The sequence below is a fragment of the Mixophyes fleayi genome, chromosome 6, assembly GCF_038048845.1.
Source record: "Mixophyes fleayi isolate aMixFle1 chromosome 6, aMixFle1.hap1, whole genome shotgun sequence".
NCBI classification, from domain to species: domain Eukaryota; kingdom Metazoa; phylum Chordata; class Amphibia; order Anura; family Limnodynastidae; genus Mixophyes; species Mixophyes fleayi.
The window spans coordinates 147,524,302-147,549,524 of record NC_134407.1 but is presented as its reverse complement, the minus strand read 5'-3'; the positions used below and the strand labels follow the sequence as shown (position 1 = coordinate 147,549,524).

The following is a 25,223-nucleotide window of genomic DNA, read 5'->3' as shown; positions in this document are numbered from 1 at the left end:
TGTATTATTCTTAAAATCACGAGTAATCCAGGCATATGCATGTCCATATTCAATTAGGGGCGGATCTGAAGATACGTCTCTTGTTGAATAATAATTGAGTAATACGTATACATATACATATGTGGAAAATAAAGTCCCAAAAGCACACACAATTGTTAAAAAATAAAAAAAGCATTTTTACGGACGCTTCTGATTGCAAACACGTCCTAGCATACACAGCCATGAACATTAACAATCAGCACTTACCCCGACCTCTATCTGCTGCATATGATGCGACAGAAAAACGTCTCTTAGAGATGCACAAAGCTTGAATTGCTGCGAGTGCTTGAGCTTGAGCTTGGTGCACCCCTGCTGTATATCGACTACGCGCATACTCCCAGACCTCTATGCCAATGAAATCGTAGGCTAATGTAAGGGTCCTTTGTGTATCGGCATTTGCTTCCTTAATGGATCAGGCCAAAGATGTTGTATGGAGGGATATGAGCTCTCTCCAGTGGAAAGTTTGATCTCAAGAATAGCTTCAAAGTATGACATTCCTCTCCAACTGCTTCAAAACAGAGGTTAAATTATGAAGTGATTTTTTTTAAATCTTCTGCTGTTTGCCCGCCCCCCGCTTTGCTGTACTCTTCATGTTATTTTTTAAACTGTAACAATAGCACTGGATAGTCCTTGTTCTGACTTCTTGTGGAAATCAAAGTTTTTCCTAAACTGTTCATGAATATTCTATTCATTTTCATCTTCATAATATAAAATTTATCTTAAAATCATTACGTTGTTTCAAAAAGTATATATATATCTATATATAGATATATAGATATATATATATATATATATATATATATATATATATATAAACTCAGTGTTCGAAGTGGATATTTAAAAGTGGCCCTCGAGTGCCCCCTCACGTGGAACTTCTATTTAGTACTATCTTCATGTCAGAAGTACTGAGGAGGTCAATTGTGTAAAGTGAAACATTTTCTTAGTGTGTATATATATACATATATATCTTCTCCGCCGGCACTGAAGCGATTGTGAGAACGGATACAGCACATTCTGAATTTGAACTACTGGAAAGAGCATGCTGGGAATGGACCTACATATGCCGATTTTTTTTAACACGCCACACTTGCATGAGAACACTGACAATAATATGTCTCAAACTTTTACTTCGTATTTGTATTATGGCGGCCATTTTTCCGGAGATCAAGGTTCATTGTTGTGTTAGCAAGTCTGTCTAACAAAATGACTTCAGCATTAGAGACAGAAGTGTCAGCATGCTGGAAATAAAGCTTGTCTTACGGGAAGAGCTGGAAGGTGAGACGCATGTCACAGTTGTTTGTTTCAATACAGGTGTATAAAGTGACGCTGTGTAGACGATTTTTATATTGCCGTTTATTTTATATTGGTATGTCATGGATAATGGCAGAAATAATATAAACCATTCGTGCCTCTGATGCAACAGAAGTAAGCAAGTATTTGCATGCCTTGCCATTTTAACACTTATGCTTTCACTATAGAATGATAGCCATAGTTTACTTTCTTTTGCCGTAGGAGACATACAGCAATAAGTATGTGCTTGATATTAAGCACCTAGCAGTGTGTTTGTCATTTCTGACAACATAAACTCGTCAAAAGACTCGTACTGTATGTTCACCAGTTCATTTGGGATAAAAGTAATTTCAGAAACACTGTCATTATTAAACTTATTCAACATTTCAGACCATAATGATTTTTTTTTAAACCCTTTTTCAAATACAGACAGATTGATATAGGAAGAGAGGGGACGTTCTAAAAGAAATGTCAATTTACTATAATGAAAGCAAGCAAATTGAACATTGAAGTATATTTTATAAAATCTTACACTTCTGAATTATATCTTCCACACACTTATTGCTAAGATATTTGGTCATGTTTTACATGTGGAATGACAGCTGTATTATACACCACGTCAATGCTGACATATCAGTAAAAAGTTGCATTCACTTATAAAAACACCCTTATTTCTCCCAGATCCCCTAATCCCACACACTAAATGCTTTGCATATGTGCTCCCCCATACCTGTACCCCAGTACACAAGTGTTATGATGAGGGTATTGCTAAGGATTGACAGCTGTTTTATACGCCATATCAATGCAGAAATATCTGTAAAAAGTTGCTTTTGCTAATAGAAACAGCCTTATTTCTCCCAGATCCCTCAATCTCACACACTAAATCCTTTGCATATGTTTTTATGAGAGAAATGCAACTTGCTATTGATATTTCTGCATTGACATGGCGTGTAAAACAGCTGTCATTCCATAGTAATCGTCCGTCATTCCACATTATGACACTAGTATAGTGGGGTACAGTTATTGGGGAGCACATATGCAAAGGATTTAGTGTGGGAAGAGGAGATCTGGGAGAAAAAAGGGTGTTTTCCATGACAGAAAAGCATTTTTTTTACATTTCTGCATTGACAAGGTGTATAAAACGGCTGTCAAAACCATGTCAATCCACATTTAAAACATGGCAAAGTATCTTAGCAATAAGTGTGTGGAAGATATAATTTAGAAGTATAAGATTTTTTAAAATATACGGAACATTTAAATTTTCTATCATAGTAGTCAATTGGCATCCTTTTAGCAGACTGGAGCTGCATTCCTTTTAGCATGTCCGGAAGAAAGCTTTTACTGTATTATCCAGGGACCATATTGCTGGTGATGTCCCTGTAGTATTTTCACTGACTCTAAAAGTCAGCTTGCTGCTATAAATAATATTGAAAAGTGATGTAAAACATATACAAAAAATACATTCATATAGTAGTTGTAGCTTACAATAACGGCACATGATTAAAGGCCTTGACTCAAAGTGCTTACAATGTAAATAAGTAATGTAATATTTGCAATATTGAATAGGAACGTCATACTTTAAAGTGGTTATCTGTTTTGTATGTGCACAATTGTATGTTGTTTTAAAATAAAATTCTGTTAAAATTGCATGACGTAACTTGTGTTTAATTTTACAGGTAGCCATGCTGACTTTGCAGTTATTGCCCCGGCTACATGTCCTAGCTGATCAGCTGCGACTGTGCCAAGCTGTTATTTGCAAATGTAAACATCTTCAAACCACATTGCTGTCCTGCCATGTGTCTCATCGCCGACTTCTGTCCACTAGCTCTTCAATGTGTACCAAGCCTCAACACATGGCCAAGAGGAAGGGAGACATATCGGAGAAGAAGCTGGTGAGTTGTGACATGGATAAGAAACTACTCTTAACCCCTATCTTACAGAGAAAATATGCCCTATTTATAGATCGCATTATCTTGGTGTAGAACATATACTCTATAATATAATTTAGTATTAAGGAGCTGCTTTGTCTAGTCTAAGACATAACGCAGATACATCTATAGAGATCTATAGAAATTGCATTTGTGTGATGGCAAAGACTGCCATTAAAGCTTATTGATCTTCTACTGGATCATCTGATTGGTTGGCATCAATCAGTCAGATTAACCCTTTCCTGGTTTCACCAGTTCTCTATATGAGATATGCATATTCTGCTTTGCCAACTCTATCAGCATTGTGATTATTCATAGTGCACCTAGGAATGCAGGCATTCAAAATTTCAGTAAGATGGACAGTAATCGCCAGAAGAAAAATCTTCACAGTTTAATTAACAGGCGGTGGAATGGCTTCACACTTAGCTAATTAACAACCATAATGTATGTTTAAGTTAGCTTTACAAGGAGTATGTTATTTTGGTTTAGAGAGGGAATGAAAATGTTGTTTGGAGAACCTGTTTGCGAAATGCCGCTTTTTTTCCAGAAACGTTATTTTGTTGATCAGCACAAAGTCCGTGTGGTGGGAGGAGCTGGTGGAGATGGTGCCTGCTGTTTTCACAGTGAACCGCGGAAGGAGTATGGAGGACCAGATGGGGGAGATGGTGGAAATGGAGGACACATTATATTCAAAGGTAGTGGGACTTAAGAACAGAGGATTTGTTTGCTGACACCTGAATTGATATTATTATATATTATATATATTATATTTTGTCCTGACATTTCATTTTGGGGGGTGGAGGGGGTGGCATTCTCCAAATTGATGGGTAAAAGAAAATCAAGATTTATGTGCTGGTTAAATTTTCTTTATTCTTTATTGATTCTTTCTCATTTATCCTATTTAGGGAGCACTGCTTAACCTTGAGGTATAGAGGGCGCTGTGCTGGTAGTAAGGCACTTATCTACTTTAATACTTGTCTGGCTTATTCTCTCCTATGCCCCTTACACTGGAAGTATTCACCTTTTATTTTAGTGCTCATCTGGTCAGCTGCTTAGATCAGTGACCAAGGACATGGGGACTCCATCTATATGCACTCGAAGAGCCACAGCACAAGCCCCAGTGTCTTCCAGCTCAGCCATGCTGAGACAGGTCTGCCAGTGGTCCGCCCGGTGCCATGAAGATTATTGCCTCTACAAAAGGAACAGGAACATGACAAGGTGGACACAGCAACCAGGGATCCTCTGGTTGCCGGGGCATTGGGCAGGTGGGGGCTGCACAAGGAAAGCCCTGCACCAGGGATAATAGATGGCAAGAGAACCTGCTTTAAGGGCAGTGTCATGATTGGAATGGACCTGTTGGGAAGGTTTTTTTTTCCAGCAGTAGCACTTTCCCCTAGGTAGGCTTTTGTGGAGGAAAGCCTGCCATTACTCACCTACTCCTCACCTCTGATTCTCTGCATGCATTATATATTTTTCCTTTAATTTAAACTGTGTGGTCTGTGGATGTGCTATCTTTCAGAAATTTATGACTCTATCCTGTCACTGTACTTTCTCCTGTCTTATATATGGAGCACTGGGTTACTCTTCTCTTTTATTTCATTGAATACTGACTTTATTTACAGACGCCATTGTGCTATATATTTATAGATGAACTGCTAGTTCATTCTTTTGACCTAGATTGTGTTCTACAGTTCTCTCTCTCGCACTCTCTCTTATTTTAGTGGTCAGACAAACCCTCGACATGTAGGATACATAACACCACCCCCCACGCCCTTGCAGTTGGCAGCATGCTCCGGTCGCCCGTGACTGTTGTGGAGGCGGATCTGCTTGTGGTCCAGTAGCCTAGCCTGTCAGCCGGCATTTGGAGGAGAATTTGCGGTGCAACAGGTAGTGAGGCATATTATGCTGGTGGGCAGCTGTCACTGGAGTATAGTCCCCAACAGGGTCTGATGTGTGTTTTTTTTCTGCAATTACAAATACCGGTATATGTTTTTTACTGGTTTTGTGGTTCAGGGGTTGTCTAAAACCTCTTTCTTAGCAGTGGCAGCTAGGCGCACATTGTGGTTAAGATCTTGGGAGGCAGATGCTGATTCCAAGAGAGCTTTGGAATCTGTCCCATATGACTGAGCGGCTTTGTTTGGTACTCCATTGGTTCTCCTTCAGAGAAAGAGATTTTACGGCAAGTACAAAAATTCTATTTTTTCCCAGTTAATGTTTTTAAATGGAAAGGCCAGAAATTCCAGTCCCTCTTTCTTAGGGAAAGTAAAATAAATGTCTGCGACGCATCAGTCCTTTGCATCACTAGGCGGTCACCCAAGGAGTAAGCAGGCTTGGCTGGGCTGGAGTCCTGGTTCCAAGCTTGCTGAAAAACAGTTTGCATGCCAGAATCCCTCCCCACGCTACAAAGAGGATACATCTTGGACCTCATGTGGTCTCCACCAAAGTGGTTCTTCTCCCCACTTCTGAGAGACCAAGCCAAGAGACTTGGCCCTCCAGGGAGCTATTCAGTCCCTTGTCAGGATTTATTGCCCCAGTCCCGAAAGAGCAGGAGGATTTGGCTTTGCAGTGGTTAAATCTCATTAAAAGTTCAGAGCAGTACCCTTTGGTACCAAGGGTATTCACAATAGACACGGCAACTCTTAAGTTAAAAAGTGCAACGGTCATACTGTACCTTATTGACCTTTTGTTAATGGAGAGCTATGGCCCTCTTCCCCTGACCATTTACGATTGGCAGATAAAACGGCTGGGTGATAAACTATCAAAAGTCCAGTCTTGTCTCAGCCTAGAGCATGATTTTTCTATGTCTCCTCTTCGACACTAGTTGTCAAAGAGTTTTCTTACTCAAGGTTCAACCTTGACCTGGCATCTCAGCAAATGCCATCCCTTCTCCATCTGGGACTAAACCATTATGCCACGAATGCCAGACTGCAAGAATAGGCAGCAGTGATGCTGGTCCTCTGACTGCAGGGTCTATGGAACCAAGAGAAGGCAAAGTTTCCCATAAAGATTCTTGAGCTCAGACTGTTTTGTTTTTTTTAATTAAATTTTTATTGGGTTTTTGTAAACACAGACAGGTTATAGATGCACAATCAACAAATTTGCATGGTAGGCTATTGATACTGAAAGAATGACATCCTGGCTCCAGTCCAAAAATGTACTCAAAGACCTGTAAAAGACATATGCCATACCATACACAAATCTACTAGTAACAATATTACGAATAACATACAGACAAAGGGAAAGAAGGGAAGGGGAAACCACATTTGGGTGAGGGGGTGTAGAAAAAATCCTCACTTAAAACTTCAATTTAGTTTAAAGCTCTGTTAGCCTAGTAGGTTGTGAATCTGCCTGGTACAACACAAATCCAGATGGACCATCCAACCAAGCCAATCTTCGGGTGCAAAAGTGGGAACAAAACCACTCAATCAGTCAAATTTGAGATCGGGGACTCAGGAGAGTCTAAAAGGTTTAGCCATGGGCCCCAGATAGCATAATACATTTCAAACGAGTCTGTGGTTGACAGGTGCATCTCATCCATGACCCTATAGTGTTCCAATCTATTAGACCAGTCTCGAATACTCGGAGGCATGGTGGATCTCCGTTTCACTGGAATTACTGCCTTTGCTTCTGAGATAATAAATTTCAAGAGAGATTTTTTAAAAAGTGATAGGGGCATATCAACTTTATTTAACAGCCAGAACACCGGAGTGTTGGGTATGTCTTTACCTAGCAGCTTCCGCGTGATGCTCACCACCTGGGACCAAAACGTTTGCAACATAGGGCAATCCCACCAGATATGCAGAAGAGAACCAACACCCCGGTTGCATCTCCAACAAGTGTCGGGCACCCCACGGAAGGCCCTTGCCAGATGAGCAGGGCATCTGTACCACCTGGTAATTCAGACTGGTTTTAAAAAGGACTGAACCTGCCACAGAGTGGTTTTGAATGGTTCTGTCAGTAAAACAATTGGACAGCATCACGGCAGTGGCTTATATAAACCACTTAAGGGGGACCAGGAGTTCTCTGGCAGCCAAATTTATGTGCTGGGCTGAACGTTATGTTCCAGTGATCTTGGCGGTATTTGTCCCAGGGGTGGACATTTGGGAGGCTGACTTTTTGAGTTGGCATGCCATTCATCCTGGGGATGGTCTCTACACCTGGAGGTTTTCTACCAGATTGTGGAGAGGTGGGGCAACTGAAGGTCAATATGGTGGCCTTGTGACTGAACTACAAAGTAGCTCAGTGCTGCTCAAGAGCCAGGGATCCAAAGGCTTTCCTAGTATAAGTACCAACTGGTGTATCTCTTCCTTTCGATTTCTATGCTTTCTTAAGTTCTAAAGACACACCATGGAGGCTGCCTCTAAGAGAGAATCTTTTATGTCAGAGCCTATTTTACCACCAAAACTTAGCTTTAACAGCATGGCTGTTGAGGCCATGATTCTTCAAGCTAAGGGACTGTGTGAGAACATCATTCAGACCATGATCAAGGCCAGAAAACCATCATCTAAAAATTACCAGAGTGTGAATAACCTACTTGGGCTGGTGTGAGAGAAAAGGACTTCATACTTCTTCCTTTAATTTGGCACTTTTTTTGTCATTCTTGCAGGATTGCCTAGACAGTGTGATGCGATTAGCTTCTCTTAGAGCCAAAGTGTCGTCCCTATCTATCTTCTTTCAGAGGAAACTGGTCTGTTTCCCTGAGGTCCAGACTTTTTTAAAAGGGTGTTCTTATTGTGCAAACGTTGTCCGTTTTGTGCTGCAGAAGAAGCCATTCAAGCCTCTTGAATCTGTTGGTCTAAAATTCCTAACCTGGAAGGTGTCCTTTTTCCTGGCAATTACATCAGTTGGAATGGTGTCTGATTGTCTTGCAAGTCACCATATCTTGTGTTTCACAGTGACAGAACTGTTCTGCGCATCAAGCCTTCCTTCTAGCCTAAGGTGGTGTCTAAAATTCAGGCCAGGATCTAGCATCTAGAATTGAAGAATCTCTCCGTCTGCTGTATATGGTGATTTATGAGACCGATAATCATCCTTACATAGAACAGATAGCGTTCTTTATGACAAGCATCATAGAGGATGGCCGGCAACAAAACAGACTGTTTTCAAGGTGGATTAAAGCTACAGTTTGTTAGGTTTCTATCTCCTGGATGAAATTGCATCCCACTCTACCAGATCAGTGAGTGCCTCCTGGTCAGCATGGCATGTATCCTTGAGTAGCAATCTGGTCCTGATACTCACTAAATTCTATAGGTTCAATGTCTTTGTTTCCAAGAATGTCAGCTTTTGTTTAAAGCTGTGTTTGAGCGTACCCTCATCTAGGGGCAGCTGTGGAACAACCCATGGTTAAGGAGTGGTCCGTCAAATAGGATGAATGAGAAAAGAGGATTTTTGTGCTCACTGTAAAATTTCTCTGAATCTATTTGGGGGATACTGCACAACCACCCCTTTTGTTCTTCAATCTTTTTTACGGTTTAGTGTTGCTATTGTTTTGTAGTTTATATCAGCCATATCCTACGTACTTTGTTCAGTAAAAAAAACCCGAATACATACAGTGGAAGGGACATAGACGGGGAGGGGTAAGCCAGACAAAGTACAGAGCCCTCTATACCCCATAGTTATGCATTGTCACCTAAGTGAATGCAGAGAATGGATTTTACAGTAAGTACAAAAATCCTATTTTTGTGATTTTATAATGTAGAAAATAGTTTTAAGTGTATTAATGATAACTTGCACTTGACATTTACATTCTATGTATGAGTTCATTTTTAGGGGTATGTTTTGCCTTCTTTCCCCAAAATTTATAATGAAATTTACTCACATGACATGGGTTGCACAATGGTTAGCATTGCTGTCTCACAGCACTAAGGCCATGGGTTCAGTTCTGACCAGAGCACAATTTCTGTGGAGTTTGTGAAAATTTCCTCCAGGCGCTATGGTTTCTCCTTCCACAATCCAAAACATACTGGTAGGTTAAGTAGTGTCTGACAGAATGCACCTGTGTGTATGTAGCAGGGACTTTTAGACTTGTCCAATGGGTCAGAGACTGGTGGGAATGATTCAGTATTTTCTGGAAACCGTTACGGAATATGGTGGTGCTATACAAATAATGTTAATAGTGACATATTTAAATTGGATTTTTCATGCACAACAAATTAAAACATGATGGATCTTTGGATTATGGGGTGGGATTTATTGTCATGTTGTCAACAGAAATAGAAATGTTGGGTAGATAACTTCTGTTGGCTGGTGGGAATATTATTAACACTGTTTTTAAAGATTGAGCTGGAGTTGGAGAAAGGACATCCAAAATGAAATGACACAAAGACAGTCAGTAACACGAGACAACACACATGATGAGAGATCAGGATAGGATAGATACATTTGTGTGTCATCCGCATAGAGATGACACTAAAATCCAAAGGACCTTATTCGTTTTCCAAGAGTAGTGGTGTAGATGGAGAAGAACAGAGGACCTAGTACTGAGCCTTGTAGTACTCCAACTGATAAAAGAAGTGAAACAGAGGTGAATCCAGAGAAACTAGCAAGGAAAGAGCGATTAGATAGGTAGGATCAGAACCAGTATAGGAAAGTGTCTTGAAGGCTCAGGGAGTGTAGCCTTTGTAGGAGAAGAGTGGTCAACAGTGTCAAATGCAGCAGAGAGATCCAGGAGAATTAGAAGCCAGTAATGGTCTTTAGATTTAACAGTGATCAAATCATTGACAACCTTAGTTAATGCAGTCTCTGTGGAGTGTTGAGAACGAAAGCCTGACTAAAGAGGATTCAATAGGTTGTGTGAGGAAAGAAAACGTGTGAGGCTAGTATAGGCCATTTTCTTGAGAAGTGTGGATGGCCATGGAAGTTTAGGGATAGGATGGTTATTTGAGAGAAAGTTTGGGACAGAATTTAGGTTTTTTTTGGAATAGGAGTAATCACTGCTTGTTTGAATAATGACTGAGCTTAGACTCACTGCTTTTTCCCACTAGCATCAGTTTGTTATATAAGAAAACTATTCGGTGAAGTAGATGCATAATTTAAATGCTTCATCATTTCTTAGATAATAGACTTGACCTAATTAGACAAGATGGCATCTTCTGGTTCAAAAGTATAGAAGTGGATTTTCTAACAGACACCCTTGAAAAGGAAGGATGTGTCAGAGGTTTGTCTGAGCATCTTCTGGAATTAGAATGTGATGTATAAACAAACTAAAACATATTGAAATATGTTTAATAATTATGAGACTAAAGATGATACCAAGCAGGGTTAGACCCAAGCTGTATCCTACTTTTGAACTGGTAACAGAAGATCTGAAAAAGGAGTGGGAACTTACACTACTCAAGTGTTCTAATGAATTCATGAACATGACCGTCTTCTATTGAGTCAATAACACAACTTTGAGATAAACTGAATTAATTTGAAGGCATAGATCAATTTCAAAAGTCATATGAAAAACTTAAGAGTGATTTAGATTTGTGCAAAAAGTCAATAATAGGAAAGAAATAAGTTCACATGGGATAGAAGTGATTATACACAAAATAAAATTTTTAAATGGGATACACGGAAATATAGCCAATCCACTGTAACATAGTTCATCCTAAGTTGAATCCTCGGAAGGTGAAATTTCAGTCACCTCACCTAGAGATAGAGATTTTATTAGGAAGGAGTTTAAGAGATCTAGACAGAGTAGGTAGAATTAATATAAACCGATACGAAGGGTGGTGGGGGACAGAAGTCTTAAGAGACAGAGAAAACAGATGAAAGGACAGGAAGCCCCACAATACAATCAATGGAGCAACAGGCGATTGAGACATTAGAGGATACATTAAGAGTGCTCAATTTATTTGATAAAAACCTTACTCTCCTTCATATCAATCTTTTAAGTAGAGGTTTAAGCTTCTCTTAACTTGATATTATTTTCCAGGAAACTTCTTAAAAAGTTTTTTTAATAACAACAGAAAAAAAGATAATATTATAAGAACTAATACTAATGAGAATAACTTGGGAGAATTGATTGTTGAAACAGAAGAAGATAATGGAGCCCTTAGGATATTAGAAGAACTTGGAGGAACCGACCAAGATATCCAATGCAGATATGAATACAGCTACAGCTATAACCCAATTAAAGAAAAAAAAATCATCATTCTCCCCAGACACATATAGTTGTCCTCAGGGTAAATTGAACAGGGATTTGTTGTCTAAAGACATGGATGAACTATTACTGAGATCCAAATACAAAACTCATAATCTGAGTAATGATGAGATTTTGAGTTGCCCTCCGATAAGGGGAAAAACATTGTATTGTGAACTTGTTCAAAATACAAAGCAGAAGTCTATCACCAATTGAATGCAGGATGCTATAAACATCTTGTATTCAATCCTACAACCAATTTCTTGACAATATATACTCATTTAGTAAACACAGCATATGGAGAGGATGTAATTTCTAAAACTGACTACAAGTTTCTCCGGCTAGAAAATCCCAGGATACCAACATTATACATATTTCCTAAAATCCATAAACATTTAAAAAACACCCGGGATACCTATTTTCCCAGGGGTAGGGGGATTAACAGAGAATGCCAGTAGGTTCGTTGACTTACACTTATGGCAATATGTAATCACATAATGCACATTTTCCACCCGTTATTAAGAGAATTCCGAAAGGAATGCTAAGGATGAAATGTAATTGCTTGAATGAACAGACATTTACCAAGAGATCTGAAGAATTAAAAACTATATTAAAATGAAGGGGATATGGTAATAACATCATTAATAGGGCAGCATATTCAGTCAATATTAGAGATAGAGAATCATTGATTTATCCAATGAAAGAAAAAACTAATGACTCTAAAGTGTGGATGATAGGAAAACAGTGCACAAGAACCACTAGATAGTAATGAAAATAGTTCTAAAGAATTTATGCAAATGTAAAATTCAAAAATTTTACATTTGCAAATGTAATGTGTAATGTGTGTAATGTGTGGAATTGTAGTATCTGTATTGATTAGAGAAAAAATGATGAGTACATAGTGGAGATTTTGGGGATAATACCACTTGAAATAACTTACAATACATTACATTATAACTCCCCCCTTCCTTATGAATTAAACTTGTCGCATATATGAAATATACTAAACCAAATGAAGATTATGAACTTACTGGGTGATAAAGAATTTAATACCATAGTGACCCGAATTGTTTACATAATATGTCTTAATGATTAAGATAAACCAACGAAAAGAGGGATGGGACAGACCTGTAGTTGAATGATGATTGGTCTGGCAGACTATTATAACCTTTCTGTAGCGACTGCTGATGGAATATGATAGGTTGTTATCCAAACTCTATAGTAGTGGCGTGATCATTGACTATAAAAGGCCAATCAATGAGCTCCCGCAGTTTGCCTTGAAAAAGCTAATGTAGCTAAACACGTGTCATCGTTCGTCTCGCTATGCGTTTGTTCTTGATATCATTTATAAATGAATTGTTAGATCTCAAGTTAAAATGACAACTCTATAGGATAGTAATTTCCAGCTAAACAATTACTTTGGGAACACCACTCGAATGGAATGAATGAATGGATGACCCTGTGTATGAATGAAATAGCTTAATGAAAATCATATGATATCAAAGGTCATCTCTTCAATGGCACCATAGAGTGGATTGCAGTCATCCAAGATTAGTATATTACCAATTATTCAGGGATCGAAGAGTGGTGGAGTGACATAGGGAACAAGCAATATCCCTAAAAAAATATATAGTGAAACTACATGGAGAGAGTATTTAGATCTGGCCTACAATAGTAGGTACGGTGTTAATCGTTTTACCGCTGACGACAATTCCGACAAGCTTCATACCTACAAAAAAATCAAATTCCATAAAAAAATGAATGCAATAAAAAACAAACTTACCTGAAAACCGTAGCTCCAGATGTCCAATGGCACCGGCATGCTGATAGCAACTGATTCCGAAGACACAACTCTCTGGCAGTTCAGTTTGATGTCTGCGCCACTTAGATCAATGATAATTTAAAGCGGCAATGTCTGGACCCAGCAGGTTTAGTGTTTAAACACAGTAGGTTAGATATAGCTATAGCTAATTGGAAATAAAATGTATCTGTATGAAAGAAATAGAACATATTAATTTACTAAGCACTGGAAGTGCAATTATATTGTCAAAAATATACATAATTTGAGACAAAAGATTCACATTAATTTAATTAAAAGCAGGAGATTAAATATTTCAGAACTATACGTTTATTGTTAAATATACATACAGAAACGAGGCTTAACAGTTTACAACTGTTATTTTAAAAACACTTTTCTGCACAATCACTAATTCACTTATAGTTTTAAATATTTTGCTACCCATGTTGATTCAGTAATAGATCAAATGATTGTTTTAATGAATATCAATAAAAGTTAAAATTGTATTACAAACCAATCACAGAATTCCCCATTAAACACATTTTCTTTTTTTTTGTCATGAGAAAATATACAAATTGCTTTTGTAGCTCTCCTCCAGTGGCGATCTGAGAGGGGAGAAAGGAGTGTTAAGGAAATCAGAAAATGAGCATAGTCTAGAGCAGTGGAACCAAAACTTTTTCAGTTCAAAGTACACTTAGGGTCTCCATAATTTTTTCAAGGCACCCTTAATCCAAAATAATTACCAAGTAGTCCCCCGCTTTTCTTACCCCTGGCAGAGGAACCCCTGTGAGATTGCCGAGGCACCCTAGGGAGTTTGGGAACCAGTGGTGTAGAGAAAACAAGATCAAGACAGTAGTTATCCCAATGAATAGTGTATTCAGTCCACTGGGAGAGGCAGAGGAAGGAAGTTATGTGGACAATGGTGTATGTTGCAGGAAGGGGGAAGGATGGCATAGTTCTAATGATAATGCAGCAGTCGATGTACATACCTGGGGATGGAAGAGAAGAAAAGTCATTGGCAGTTGTGTTGCTTAACTGTATTTTCTAAGCACTTTGTGAGAAAAAAACCTAATGCAGAAAACAAGTGTCCGCCTCCCTAGACTGATTAAGAAATAACTTTTTGAAGAAAACACTCAACTACCTTCAGCACCACATGTGTTTTGGCCCATATGACCAACTTTCACATTATTGCCGGGATTAACATTTATTTTACAGTAAACCCAAGTGAATTAGGAATTATTTTCTGTGCATGCTTAAAATTTCAACATTCACACACACATATATATATATATATATATATATATATATATATATATATATATACAAGTTAACCCGTGCATGATACTCATGCATTCTAGTCAAATCAAGCTACTTAAGGTGTTAAAAAGGTTCTTGTCATGCATTTGGGCCATAGTCCAGGCCTCCTCAGGGGAAGAGCGTTACTTCCCGACACAAGCGCCCTTTTTTAACGTGGTTTTGTCCACATGTCACCACCTCATCTTTTTTCTCCATCACCTCATCCTTCATCTTTATCGCCACTTCTATCCAGATGTCTATCCAGACACAGGGATCTCTCTCAGCGGTCCTGAGTATCGCACTCCTCTCGCTCTGTCACCCCCGGCAACCACCAACCACTCCCAACTGTCACTTCTCCTTCAAGATATATATATATATTTTTAAAATCTTTATAAACACTTTTAACAATTAACAAATTAAATTAACAAATTAAAAACATCTTAGTATACCAAATTTCCAGCCCTTTCTGAGTTTTTTTTCCCACACACACTAAGAATTTAGTAGGTCAGTGTATAACTTCACCCAGCAGGTGGCGCTGCAGCTTGTTCTTTTTTTTTTTTTTTTTTTCCACACACAGACACACGCCACTAGGCTTTTATATAGTAGATATATATATATATATATAATTTTACTCTGTTTACAGGTAGGCTAATGAAAATATTGTTTGTGAATTAGATTGTATGATTAAAATTAAAATGTGCAAACCATTGTCGAGAAAAAATATATATTTTATGAATAGGGTGGAAACTTATGGAGTGAGCCAGGGAAGAATTTTTCCAGACCGTGTCCTCATGTCCTTCTCTCTTTATCTCACAGTGGATCCTTGTGTAAAGTCTTTCTCCGCCATAAGTCCTGTGTACCAGGGAGTTGAAGGGGAGCGTGGTCGTAGCAAAAATTGTTATGGAAGAAATGGAGACATTCTCTACATTAAGGTTAGGAATTTCTGTGATGGTTGGAATGGGCAGTAGGGGTGTAGTGAGAGTATCTGTGCTCTGCTTCAAATACAAAAGTAGAAATTTCCCAACTTCATCTATTAGGACAACTTATAATTTCTTCCCAAAACCTGACAAGGCAATGTGGTCCAGAAAAAAATTGTTGTTAATCAATAGGATTTTGAAGGTGATCACTGGAAATTCTGATTGGCTGTTTACTGCACTTTTGTCAATGGTCACCTGCCATCTTTAATAAATGAGCCTCTTGTAAGCTAGATCTTTAGTTTAAACGTTGAACAACCAAATCTGGACTTTCTTTAAAAGGAAAAAAAACCGCATAGTGTTCAATACAAATGCTATCTATTCCATTATGGAAACATTGGACATGCCACAGAAACCTAAGAAGTGACAGGACTTTCTACAGCATGGAGATAGCTATGCCAGTGCAAATGAAAAGCCAATTCATCTCTGCATTTAAAGATCACTGATTGTGAGCTATTACTAGCTGACATGTCAGCTAGCATTAGATTAATGCTATAACTGATCTGTTGCTATGGAGATATGAGGGGGGAATAGATTGGGTCCCCCTGCCCGGACATGGCCTTTACAACATATATATAAAAAATAATTTAGGTAGTATAAAACAAATCTAAAAAATAATTGTACCTGTCTCTCCAGGTCTTTTCCCTGCCACCAAAACTGTGTCACTAAATTATCTGGCAACGATGCATATTATTTGAATGACATGCTGAATTTATGTGGTCTTGAAAAAAGGCGCCATTAGACCTAGTTATGTCCTCCTGGCCCTATACCTACTTGTTAACACCAAGGATTGGTGCACTTGGATGCTTTGCATCTAAAGAGATTAATTGTAGTTTTAATATACAGGCTAATCTGTAAATTTGTTTTTATTTTTCTCTGGCTGGTACAGAAAATGTGTATTTGTTTAGTTTATATACATGTTGCTGATGAACTTTATTTTATTACTGTAAGGTTTTTTACTCCTAGGATATTATTTTATAAATTGTCCATTCTGGTGTGCGTAATGTCTATCATTTCCCTCCTTTACTTCAATAAGAAGGAATATTTCTGTTCTTCTGTATAGGAGCATATGACAGTAAATTGAAGGGATGAACTATGTACTCATAGTTTGAATGGTGGCAGAAAATTGTAGCTCCATGGTGTGAGATGCTTGTAATTACATGACATGTCATGCTAGTATTGAAGCTATGTCTGTCTACATTGTCAGGTTCCTATTGGAACTCTAGTGAAAGAGAACGGAGTGGTCCTTGTGGACCTTTCCACACCAGGTGAGGAGTTCGTAGCTGCTCATGGAGGCTCTGGCGGAAAAGGAAACCGTTTTTTTCTCAGCAACGAGAACAGAGCCCCAGTCACTGCAACACCAGGTGAACATGGGGAAGAGCGTTGCCTACAGCTGGAACTGAAAACCATGGCGCATGCTGGCATGGTGAGCTTTTACAGTCCTCATAATTGCTTTCTATGTATTTCGTAACTGGAGATCTGCAGAACTTTCTACATATTTATAAAACGTTCTAATTTTAAGATGTTGTATTTTCATATGGATGAAGCAGGTATATTTGTTATTTCTTTTTCTCTGAATCCATTGGAGGTATAGAACGTGGAATGGAAGCTAGGGCACTTTAAAACATAAACTGTTGAATAGATCCTCCCCTACTATGCCCCTCCCATGGGAGCCGGCTTCAGTACGACGGAGCTTTCTGATATCCCCCTAGCACCGAGCAGATATTTTCTTCCTAAGAATATAGTTCAACATCAGGAAACACCATGCACAGGCCTCCTTTAAGAAGAGAGCATCACTTGCGGACATAGCACTGAGGATCACAAAACTATAAATTTATGTTGGCAGGTCTATTCTGCTAGTCAGAGGGGTGAGAGCGTCCTCATTGGAACGTCTCCTTAGCTCCCCCAGAGGAAAACAGGCAAGAGGCATGTTCCTGAACTTATACAGAAGTTTTCTAACTCTCATCTCTTCTCCAAGGAGCATGGGGAGATAGTTCACAAGGCTGAGGGGAAGAACACTTATAGTATCGTGGATGGCTCCAGCTTAGTCCTGGGGGTTCTGCAGACTTTAGGCTTGGCAAAGCATGCGGTTACAGATTTTTCTAATTTCCACATTTTACAAAACAGAGGAAACAGATGTACTGCGTTCTAAGTTCCAATTGAGAGAAAATTATTTAAATTTTTCCCCCCTTACCATCAATAAAGTCACTTAATGCCTGCCCTCTTCAAGGGTTGTTCCTCCTATTGCCTGCCTCTTTAGAACCACTACAACAACGGAGCAGCCTCACTCTGGGTCATTAAGTGTTCAAAGTGTAGGCATTTTGTTCAGTTTGATCATGTCATTGGACTGCATATTCATGACCTTCAGATGAAGGCAGCATAATTGACCACGGGTCTCCACGAGTTCCGGCCTAGGGCTGATGTTTCTATTGGCTGTACACTTTTGGGATGCTAAAACTCAGGCTTCTGGTGGTTCTAGATTGGCCACACCAGCCATGTTATTCATATTGATGGCTGTCGGTTCTCTTTGGTGCTGCTCTATTTGTTGTCTGCTTTTACGATGAGGCTACTGAAACAATGATCCTACGGCTCAGGGGTTTCTTCCCATAGACTTGGGCAGACAATTAGAGATGAAGGTGTGATTAACCATTCCTCTCCTAATTACTACCTTGTATGGAATGCTTATATTCCATACAAGGAATATTTCCATCATTTTGTCTTAATCTCCATTTTCTATTGTTCTTTGCACCTTCTGGTTGTGTTCTGGTCTTTCAGATGCTACGTGGACCGTGCAACTTAGTTTGGTCATGACAAATGCCTTTTTTATTCAGTGTACACAAGCATGAATGGCCGGCACATGCGCACTGATTTGTTGTTGGATAACAATACTGTTCATTTGGCTTACTTTGAGGGGCTGTCCCAGTTGGATTGAATTCTCATTTACCCAATTAGTGCTTCCTTGGTGGAGCGCCTAGTTGCTTTGGCGGAATAGTTGTTCTGGGCCACTGCGTGGTTGTCTGTCCACGCCTTTTCTGGATTTTGTCAGCTGCAAGGTTTTGCACCCCAGGATGCAATCTTTGGGTGTATCATCATCATCATCATTTATTTATATAGCGCCACTGATTCCGCAGCACTGTACAGAGAACTCATTCACATCAGTCCCTGCCCCATTGGAGCTTACACTCTAAATTCCCTAACATACACAGACAGACAGAAAGAGAGAGAGACTAGGGTCAATTTGATAGCAGCCAATTAACCTACTAGTATGTTTTTGGAGTGTGGGAGGAAACCGGAGCACCCGGAGGAAACCCACGCAAACTCGGGGAGAACATACAAACTCCTAACAGATAAGGCCATGGTCGGGAATTGAACTCATGACCCCAGTGCTGTGAGGCAGAAGTGCTAACCACTTAGCCACCGTGCTGCAGTTGTTTCAGATTAATCCCACCCTTAGGTGCAGCTTTGGAATGTCTCCTGGAGTGGCACATCCACACTGCCAGCCTGAAGCTCTATGGGATGCGAGGAAGGTGATGTTGGGCTCTAGGCACGGCTCTGTATACTGTCTCTGTATACTGCAGGGTTGAATACTTGTACAGGAATTATGTTTCAGTATCCACATTTTCTAGTGTTATCAGTGGAGTGTCTAGTACCATTATGTCTAAATATTGTTCAGAAGTATTCTAAACAGAACTTGTATCATCATTTAGGTAAATGGTATCTATGCTTGGACTTGTTTACAGATACCTTCTTTAAAATCCACCTAAACATCAATTTTCTTGTTACACTAAATCACATGAAACAGCAAGTGACGCATTATATGTCTTTACTGCTTCTTCGCAGTCACTTTTGGCTTGGAAAATGCTCAATTAATCCTACACTAACTATATTGAAGACAATTTTTATATCAAGTTTTTCTCTTAACAATTTGTTTTTTATTTGTAGAGATGGAAGTTAAATTGGTTTCTCATACAGCCTCTGTTCAGTCTACAGATTTAAAAGAGAGGATTTTACTTATGCTCGAACACTATTTCATTAACATGCCAATTTTTTAAGTATTGTCAAACATTATAGCAGTATTGTACAGCAGAGATAGAATTGGTTACTTACTGTTTTAAAGACCAGTTTGTGAGAATATCTCAAGAAGAGGTAATCTCTGATGGGTCTCATTACTAAGGAAGAATTACTAAGAACACTTGAAATGCTTCCAATTAAGGAAGTCCCTTGGTCCTGTTGGAGTTCCTAATGAGATGTATAAGGATTTTGATGATATTATGTCTCCACATTAACTGTATATTTTAAATCTGGGTTGTATACCTACCAAAATCTATGTGCAATGATTCAATTATTCTTATACCCAAGATAGATAAGGATCTGTTACATCATGCATCATTCTGTCCAATTTAATTTATTACATTCCAACAGTAAAATCCTGGCAGAGGTCTTGGCTGTACATATTAATAATGTTTTTTCAGCTTCTAATTCGCAGCTATCATTCAGGTTGTATGCCAACAAATTCCACTGTAGTTAATATTCATAGATTGGTTTGAAATATAGAAGGGCAGCATATGTACATGGAATTATTTTGAATATTACAGCCTGAAACAAACTTCCCATTTACTTGCTGATCATGTAAATTTAATTTCAATTATTATTTTACCTAAGATGAGGCCCATAACTACCGAGTTTGGCTTCTTAGGCATCTCTTTAGGAAATTGGAAAGTACACTTGCATTTTATTCTGGAATAATAAACAAACTAGAATATCATACATATACAAACAAAACCAGAATGGTCCTAATTTTCAGCATATTCTGGTTTCTTAAATCCACCATCTTTTATATTTGATTTAAAAAAAACTCTAGTAAATCAGCTTCTTGCCTTTAAAGACCTAATTCTATAAATTGACTCTAGATCTACAGTGCATAAACACCGTTCCTTAAAACATACAAATAAAGTCTAGTGTACAATAAAAGTCACTTAAAAGTGGAGTTGATGGAAAAATAAAAACCTACTTACCTTGGATGCACAGCTTGCTGGGCCATCCAGGGTTTATCTAATGGACCCAATGAAGCACTCATTAATGACATTCCAAAGAGGATGTTTGTGTGGCCTCTATTCCATGACATTGACTGCAATTTCCAATTTTCCAGGTGGGTTTTCCTAATGCTGGAAAGTCATCTCTGTTGCGCCTTCTTACAAATGCCCGTCCTACTGTGGCAGCATACCCCTTCACCACCCTCAAACCCCACGTTGGGATCATCAACTACCAAGATTATGAACAGATTGCTGGTAAGTCCAAGACACTTCCCTGGAATTTCGAAGCAAGGGCCTTTGAAGCAGATAGGGGTGAATTGAATTCAGTGCAAGGTCCTGTTTGGAGTCTTGTGCAATGTGCACACAGTTACAGTGCCTAAAATATCGCTGATTTTTGCTCATATCTCTACAAGGTGTGAGCAAAGATCAGTAATGTTTTAGGTACCAAAAATAGGCTCCTATGGGACCTTGCGCCGATTTGAATCCTCCCCATAGTGTGCTTCTTTAACTTGCCATGTGTGTGATTAAGCATGGTGAGCTCTAGATAAAAGGGGACATTAATGATTTTTTTTAAAACTTTCCTGTGAAAACTAAACTTGTTGTTCTACATCTAATCATGTGATTGGAATGTATGCTCTGTTACTGGTTAGGCAGCATGCTTCTATCAAGTGATGCATGTGACCGAAATCCCAGATTTAAAACACTACCTTTTAACTGCATTTTAAATCTATAAATCTGCATCTTCATTGCAGGAACTGCCACTTCACAGAAAACCATTTAAATAGCAGCCATTTGAACAATCCATTACCCACTTCTGAGCATAAAGACCAACTAGAAGCAGCCCCAATAAAGAGAACATTATATCTCAGCAATTGCCACCCTCCACTTTGTTCCATAATGATATTATTGACACCTAATAAATCGATACGCTGCTGATATTTCTTTTATTTTAAACTAATATTTTATCTGGTAATATAAAGGCATATGCAATATGGAAAGGACAAACCAAAGCCAGATACACCATCCTAGTAAGGCAAGTCCCAATTTAAATAATGAAAAGCAGAAAGGGCAGGGGTGTCAGTAGTACCATAGAAGTAATTTCCATAAAAAAGAAAAACTAAAGTCAACAGTTATTGATCTAAGCACTCCAGGAAGCCCCAAACGTTGCAGAAGAGGCAGAAACTCACCTGTATTTAACCTGTAGGTGTGGAGTAGTGGTTTCTGCTCAGCATGTGCTGTAGAGAGAGCCTCAATGAAGAGGTACATGTGATTATTGAGAGTGACAGTTTGTGCAATAGAGCCACGGATTTACATTAGAAAAAATAGAAATAACCTCCTGATGCAATACCACTTGCAGCCAGCAGGTGGTAACACAAAACCTTTCCATTGCCTGTTGATTGAGTGGTCATTGTGACTTATTTATTGTGCATTAACATTATTGTGCATTAACAGAATTGTCCATTCCACTTAGGCTGGATACACACTATACAAAATTTCTCCCAATGCAACATCCTTAATGATTTTACCAACGATTTAAAAGAAAAAAAAAAGTCCCGATCAGCATGCCACTTCATGTATACACACTAAACACATTTTAGACAATTTACCTTCAGATCTGTGCTCTTCATCTGTCATAACTTTTAGCTGAAAAGATCGTGACTCTGCACACTCCATAGAGATCTATGGATGCTGCCGGTCATGAGTGCATACACACTGCAGAATTGGAGCAACATTGTTCCATCGTTGTATGATATAGTCCGGTTTAAAAATCACATCCAATGAGCGTACACACTAATCGGGTCAAACAGTTGTTTGTCGTGTGATTGGCCCAATAATCGGCTGAAAACACTGTAGTGTGTACCCAGACTAACAGTGTAGCTTGTGTTGTCTAGGACACATTAGGAGAAAGGCCCTGGTTAGACAAAGGTACTTACCAGGGCCTTCAGCACACCTCACTGTAGATTATTCAAGGATACTATACACTCCCTGAATTTTTGGCATTTGTATAATTTTGTGTATGATTTGGCTTTGTGTAAAATATAATGCGGACATTTTACTGTTAATGTACTCAATTTTGGTTGACAAAGGTGGAACTACATCACCACCACCCATGAAGGTTAATCTTGCAGTGTCCCTCAGTGTTTTTAACACCTTTACTCTCTTTGTTATTGGCATCTCAGTGGCTGATGTCCCTGGCATTATAGAAGGAGCCCATCAGAACCGGGGTTTGGGCCTCTCGTTTCTCCGGCATATTGAGAGATGTCGGTTTCTCCTCTATGTGATTGATCTCATGCACCCGGAGCCCTGGAGCCAGTTGCACTCTCTGCAGTTTGAGCTGAGCCAGTATGATGAGAATCTCCCCCTCCGTCCTCATGTCATAGTGGCCAACAAATTGGACCTTCCAAATGCCAGGAAGACCCTGGAGCTCCTGCGGCAAAAGGTAGAAGGCAATATCATTGCAGTGTCTGCCTTGACTGGGGAGAATGCAGAAGAACTTGTTCTACATCTCAGAGAGATGTATGACGGACACAGACCAGGAGGCAAGAAAGCTGAGCCTTACAAGGGCTGGTAATATGTAGTTTTTGTTGGTAAATGGTGAAAATCAATCTCAAAGAAGAATGTTTTGATGACCTAAGGCTCAACTTCTGTATATATGTTATTTGGAATATAACTGAATCTAATTTATTTACAAAGATAATTGATCTCCATAATCTTTATACACCTGCAGTTTTTCTCTTGAACAATACTTAATCTTCTCACAAAGTGTAGATATGGGCCATGTAAAACTTCACTTGAAATTACTACTCATGTCCCATGTCTTTTTAGAAAAGGGTAACAGAAAATGTCATTTACTAATTTTATGTGCAGGAAAACTTCAGTGACTGGGAAAAAAAGTATTATCATTTAAAGTGTTTTTGAGCTAAAATTGAGATCAGTCCATGGACATTTCTCTTTATCTGTTATAAAATATATGTAACACTCTAATGGTTTGCCTGTAATTATTTTGCCATATTGCAAAACACTTTTAACGGTTTCATGTAACACTAGTAGGAGGTACCAGGGATCACAAATTTGGATGAGAACGTTAACTAAACTCCAAGTAATTTGTTTCACATATATGTTTTCAAATCTCTCTTTGATGGAATTATTTAATGTCATTATATCCGCTTTCTCTCTTTTCCTGGTTCCATAAAAAAGTATGTGCTTTGGGGCAAAATTGGGCAACTGGAGAATACCAATATATTTGCATTAGGAGTATATGTGAACAGTCGCTCCAGCACCTAGGAGAACTGTCTGGGAAAGGTGTATAAAGTCTATCAGGTAGTTCCCTGGTAGTATCATTTGAATAATATTATGTAAGAATTTTTAGTCACAGTTGTACACAAGTTTTGTATTCTCCCATAGTTCTCTAGAGAGTGTTAATTTTAATTGATCCTCCCAATATATAATTTAAGAGGGCTTAACAAATGCAAGGGTTTTGAGTTAAACATATATGTTATATCAGATATCAGACCTTTTTGCCTCTGACCCTGGGTACACAAGAGTTTAAAGTTGATCATCTTAGAGAATATCAAGGGGTCTGAGTTACTTAAGGCAAAGGGCCTAGTTTTAAAATATTTGCAACACAAATTAGGGCACATTGATTTTTCCTATAGAGTATGATGGTCCTGAAATATATTAGCGAAAGGATTTACATCTTCTGCAAAAAACACTTAGACCATTTGCTACCAATTGCTTATTAAAGGTCTTATATAGTCCCATAAAAAGCAGGGTGCCCAATATAGACAACAAGTAATAAACATGGGCACGGGGAAGTGTGACTCCCACCAACTGCCTTAGACTGCGCAAATTTTGTTTCAGTTCGCAAAATTGCTACCTTCAGTGTATGTATGTGGCATGTGCACTGTAATTCCAATGACAGTTTGATTTATGTATTTGGGGATATGGTCAGCTTGGCAGTCTATTGCCTGTGTCTTGGTAACTGTTTTCTGGTAAACAAAAGACTGTAGACGTGAGTGCCAGATAATACAGCACAAAGATAATAAATTCAAATCCTGAGGATCACGCGGAATTGATTTAAAGTGGACCTGTTGCCCACACAGTGGGGGCAGCTGTTTTGTGGGCTGAATGAATATTCATAAGTATGTAGCCTATTATTTCACTAGGAGCCAGTCTATCATAAATCAGACCACACGAATATTAATCAGACAGGGCCATAATCATGTCAGTAGTTCCAAGCAAATTCATAGGCTACATAATGGTTCAGCCTGGAGTATGGCTGTCTCCACTGTGTCTAGGTGACCAATTCTTTTAAATACTACCTAGTGTTTTAATTCTTAAGGAAAATGTGCTATGAAGATGTGTTTATTAACAAGATAAGCGTTCAGTTTTGGTTAATCCATCACAGCTGAGCTTCACATTTCCGTGTAGATCCTTGGATTGACTGAGTTGTGATCCTTTGCACTGGAATTGAGCTAAAACACTATTTAATCTTCGGACTCCCTGCCAGCCTTAACCAAAGGGTTAATATCCTACTCAATTGAGCATAGACAGGAAAGAAGCACACCTGAGGCTATATAATGTAACTCCTCCTTTTCCACTAGCTTCTTTTTTTCCTGTCTTGCCCAGCTGAGTAATCAGTAGATTATATAGTGTATGTTAGTGTTTATTGTTTTAAATGTGAGAATCATCGTTTTTACTGAGAACAAGATCCAGAAGATCCTGGGGTCTCACGGCCGT

The 25,223-nt window shown here is 38.8% G+C and overlaps 1 protein-coding gene across 2 annotated transcripts; it reads left to right on the top strand.

Moving 5' to 3' along the window:
• Positions 1–1,253: 1,253 nt before the first annotated feature.
• Positions 1,254–23,455, top strand: MTG2 (mitochondrial ribosome associated GTPase 2). 2 transcript variants are annotated; one of them, XM_075176758.1, is made up of 7 exons: positions 1,254–1,314; positions 3,006–3,221; positions 3,805–3,952; positions 15,293–15,408; positions 16,658–16,876; positions 20,600–20,738; positions 22,664–23,455. In XM_075176758.1, exons 2-7 carry the CDS (start codon positions 3,012–3,014, stop codon positions 23,053–23,055), a joined length of 1,224 nt encoding a protein of 407 aa, XP_075032859.1. In that variant the 5' UTR covers positions 1,254–1,314; positions 3,006–3,011; the 3' UTR covers positions 23,056–23,455. The 2 variants fall into 2 exon arrangements, with proteins under 2 accessions (XP_075032859.1, XP_075032858.1); XM_075176757.1 differs by lacking the exon at positions 1,254–1,314 and adding an exon at positions 1,340–1,464.
• The last annotated feature ends 1,768 nt before the right edge of the window (positions 23,456–25,223 follow it).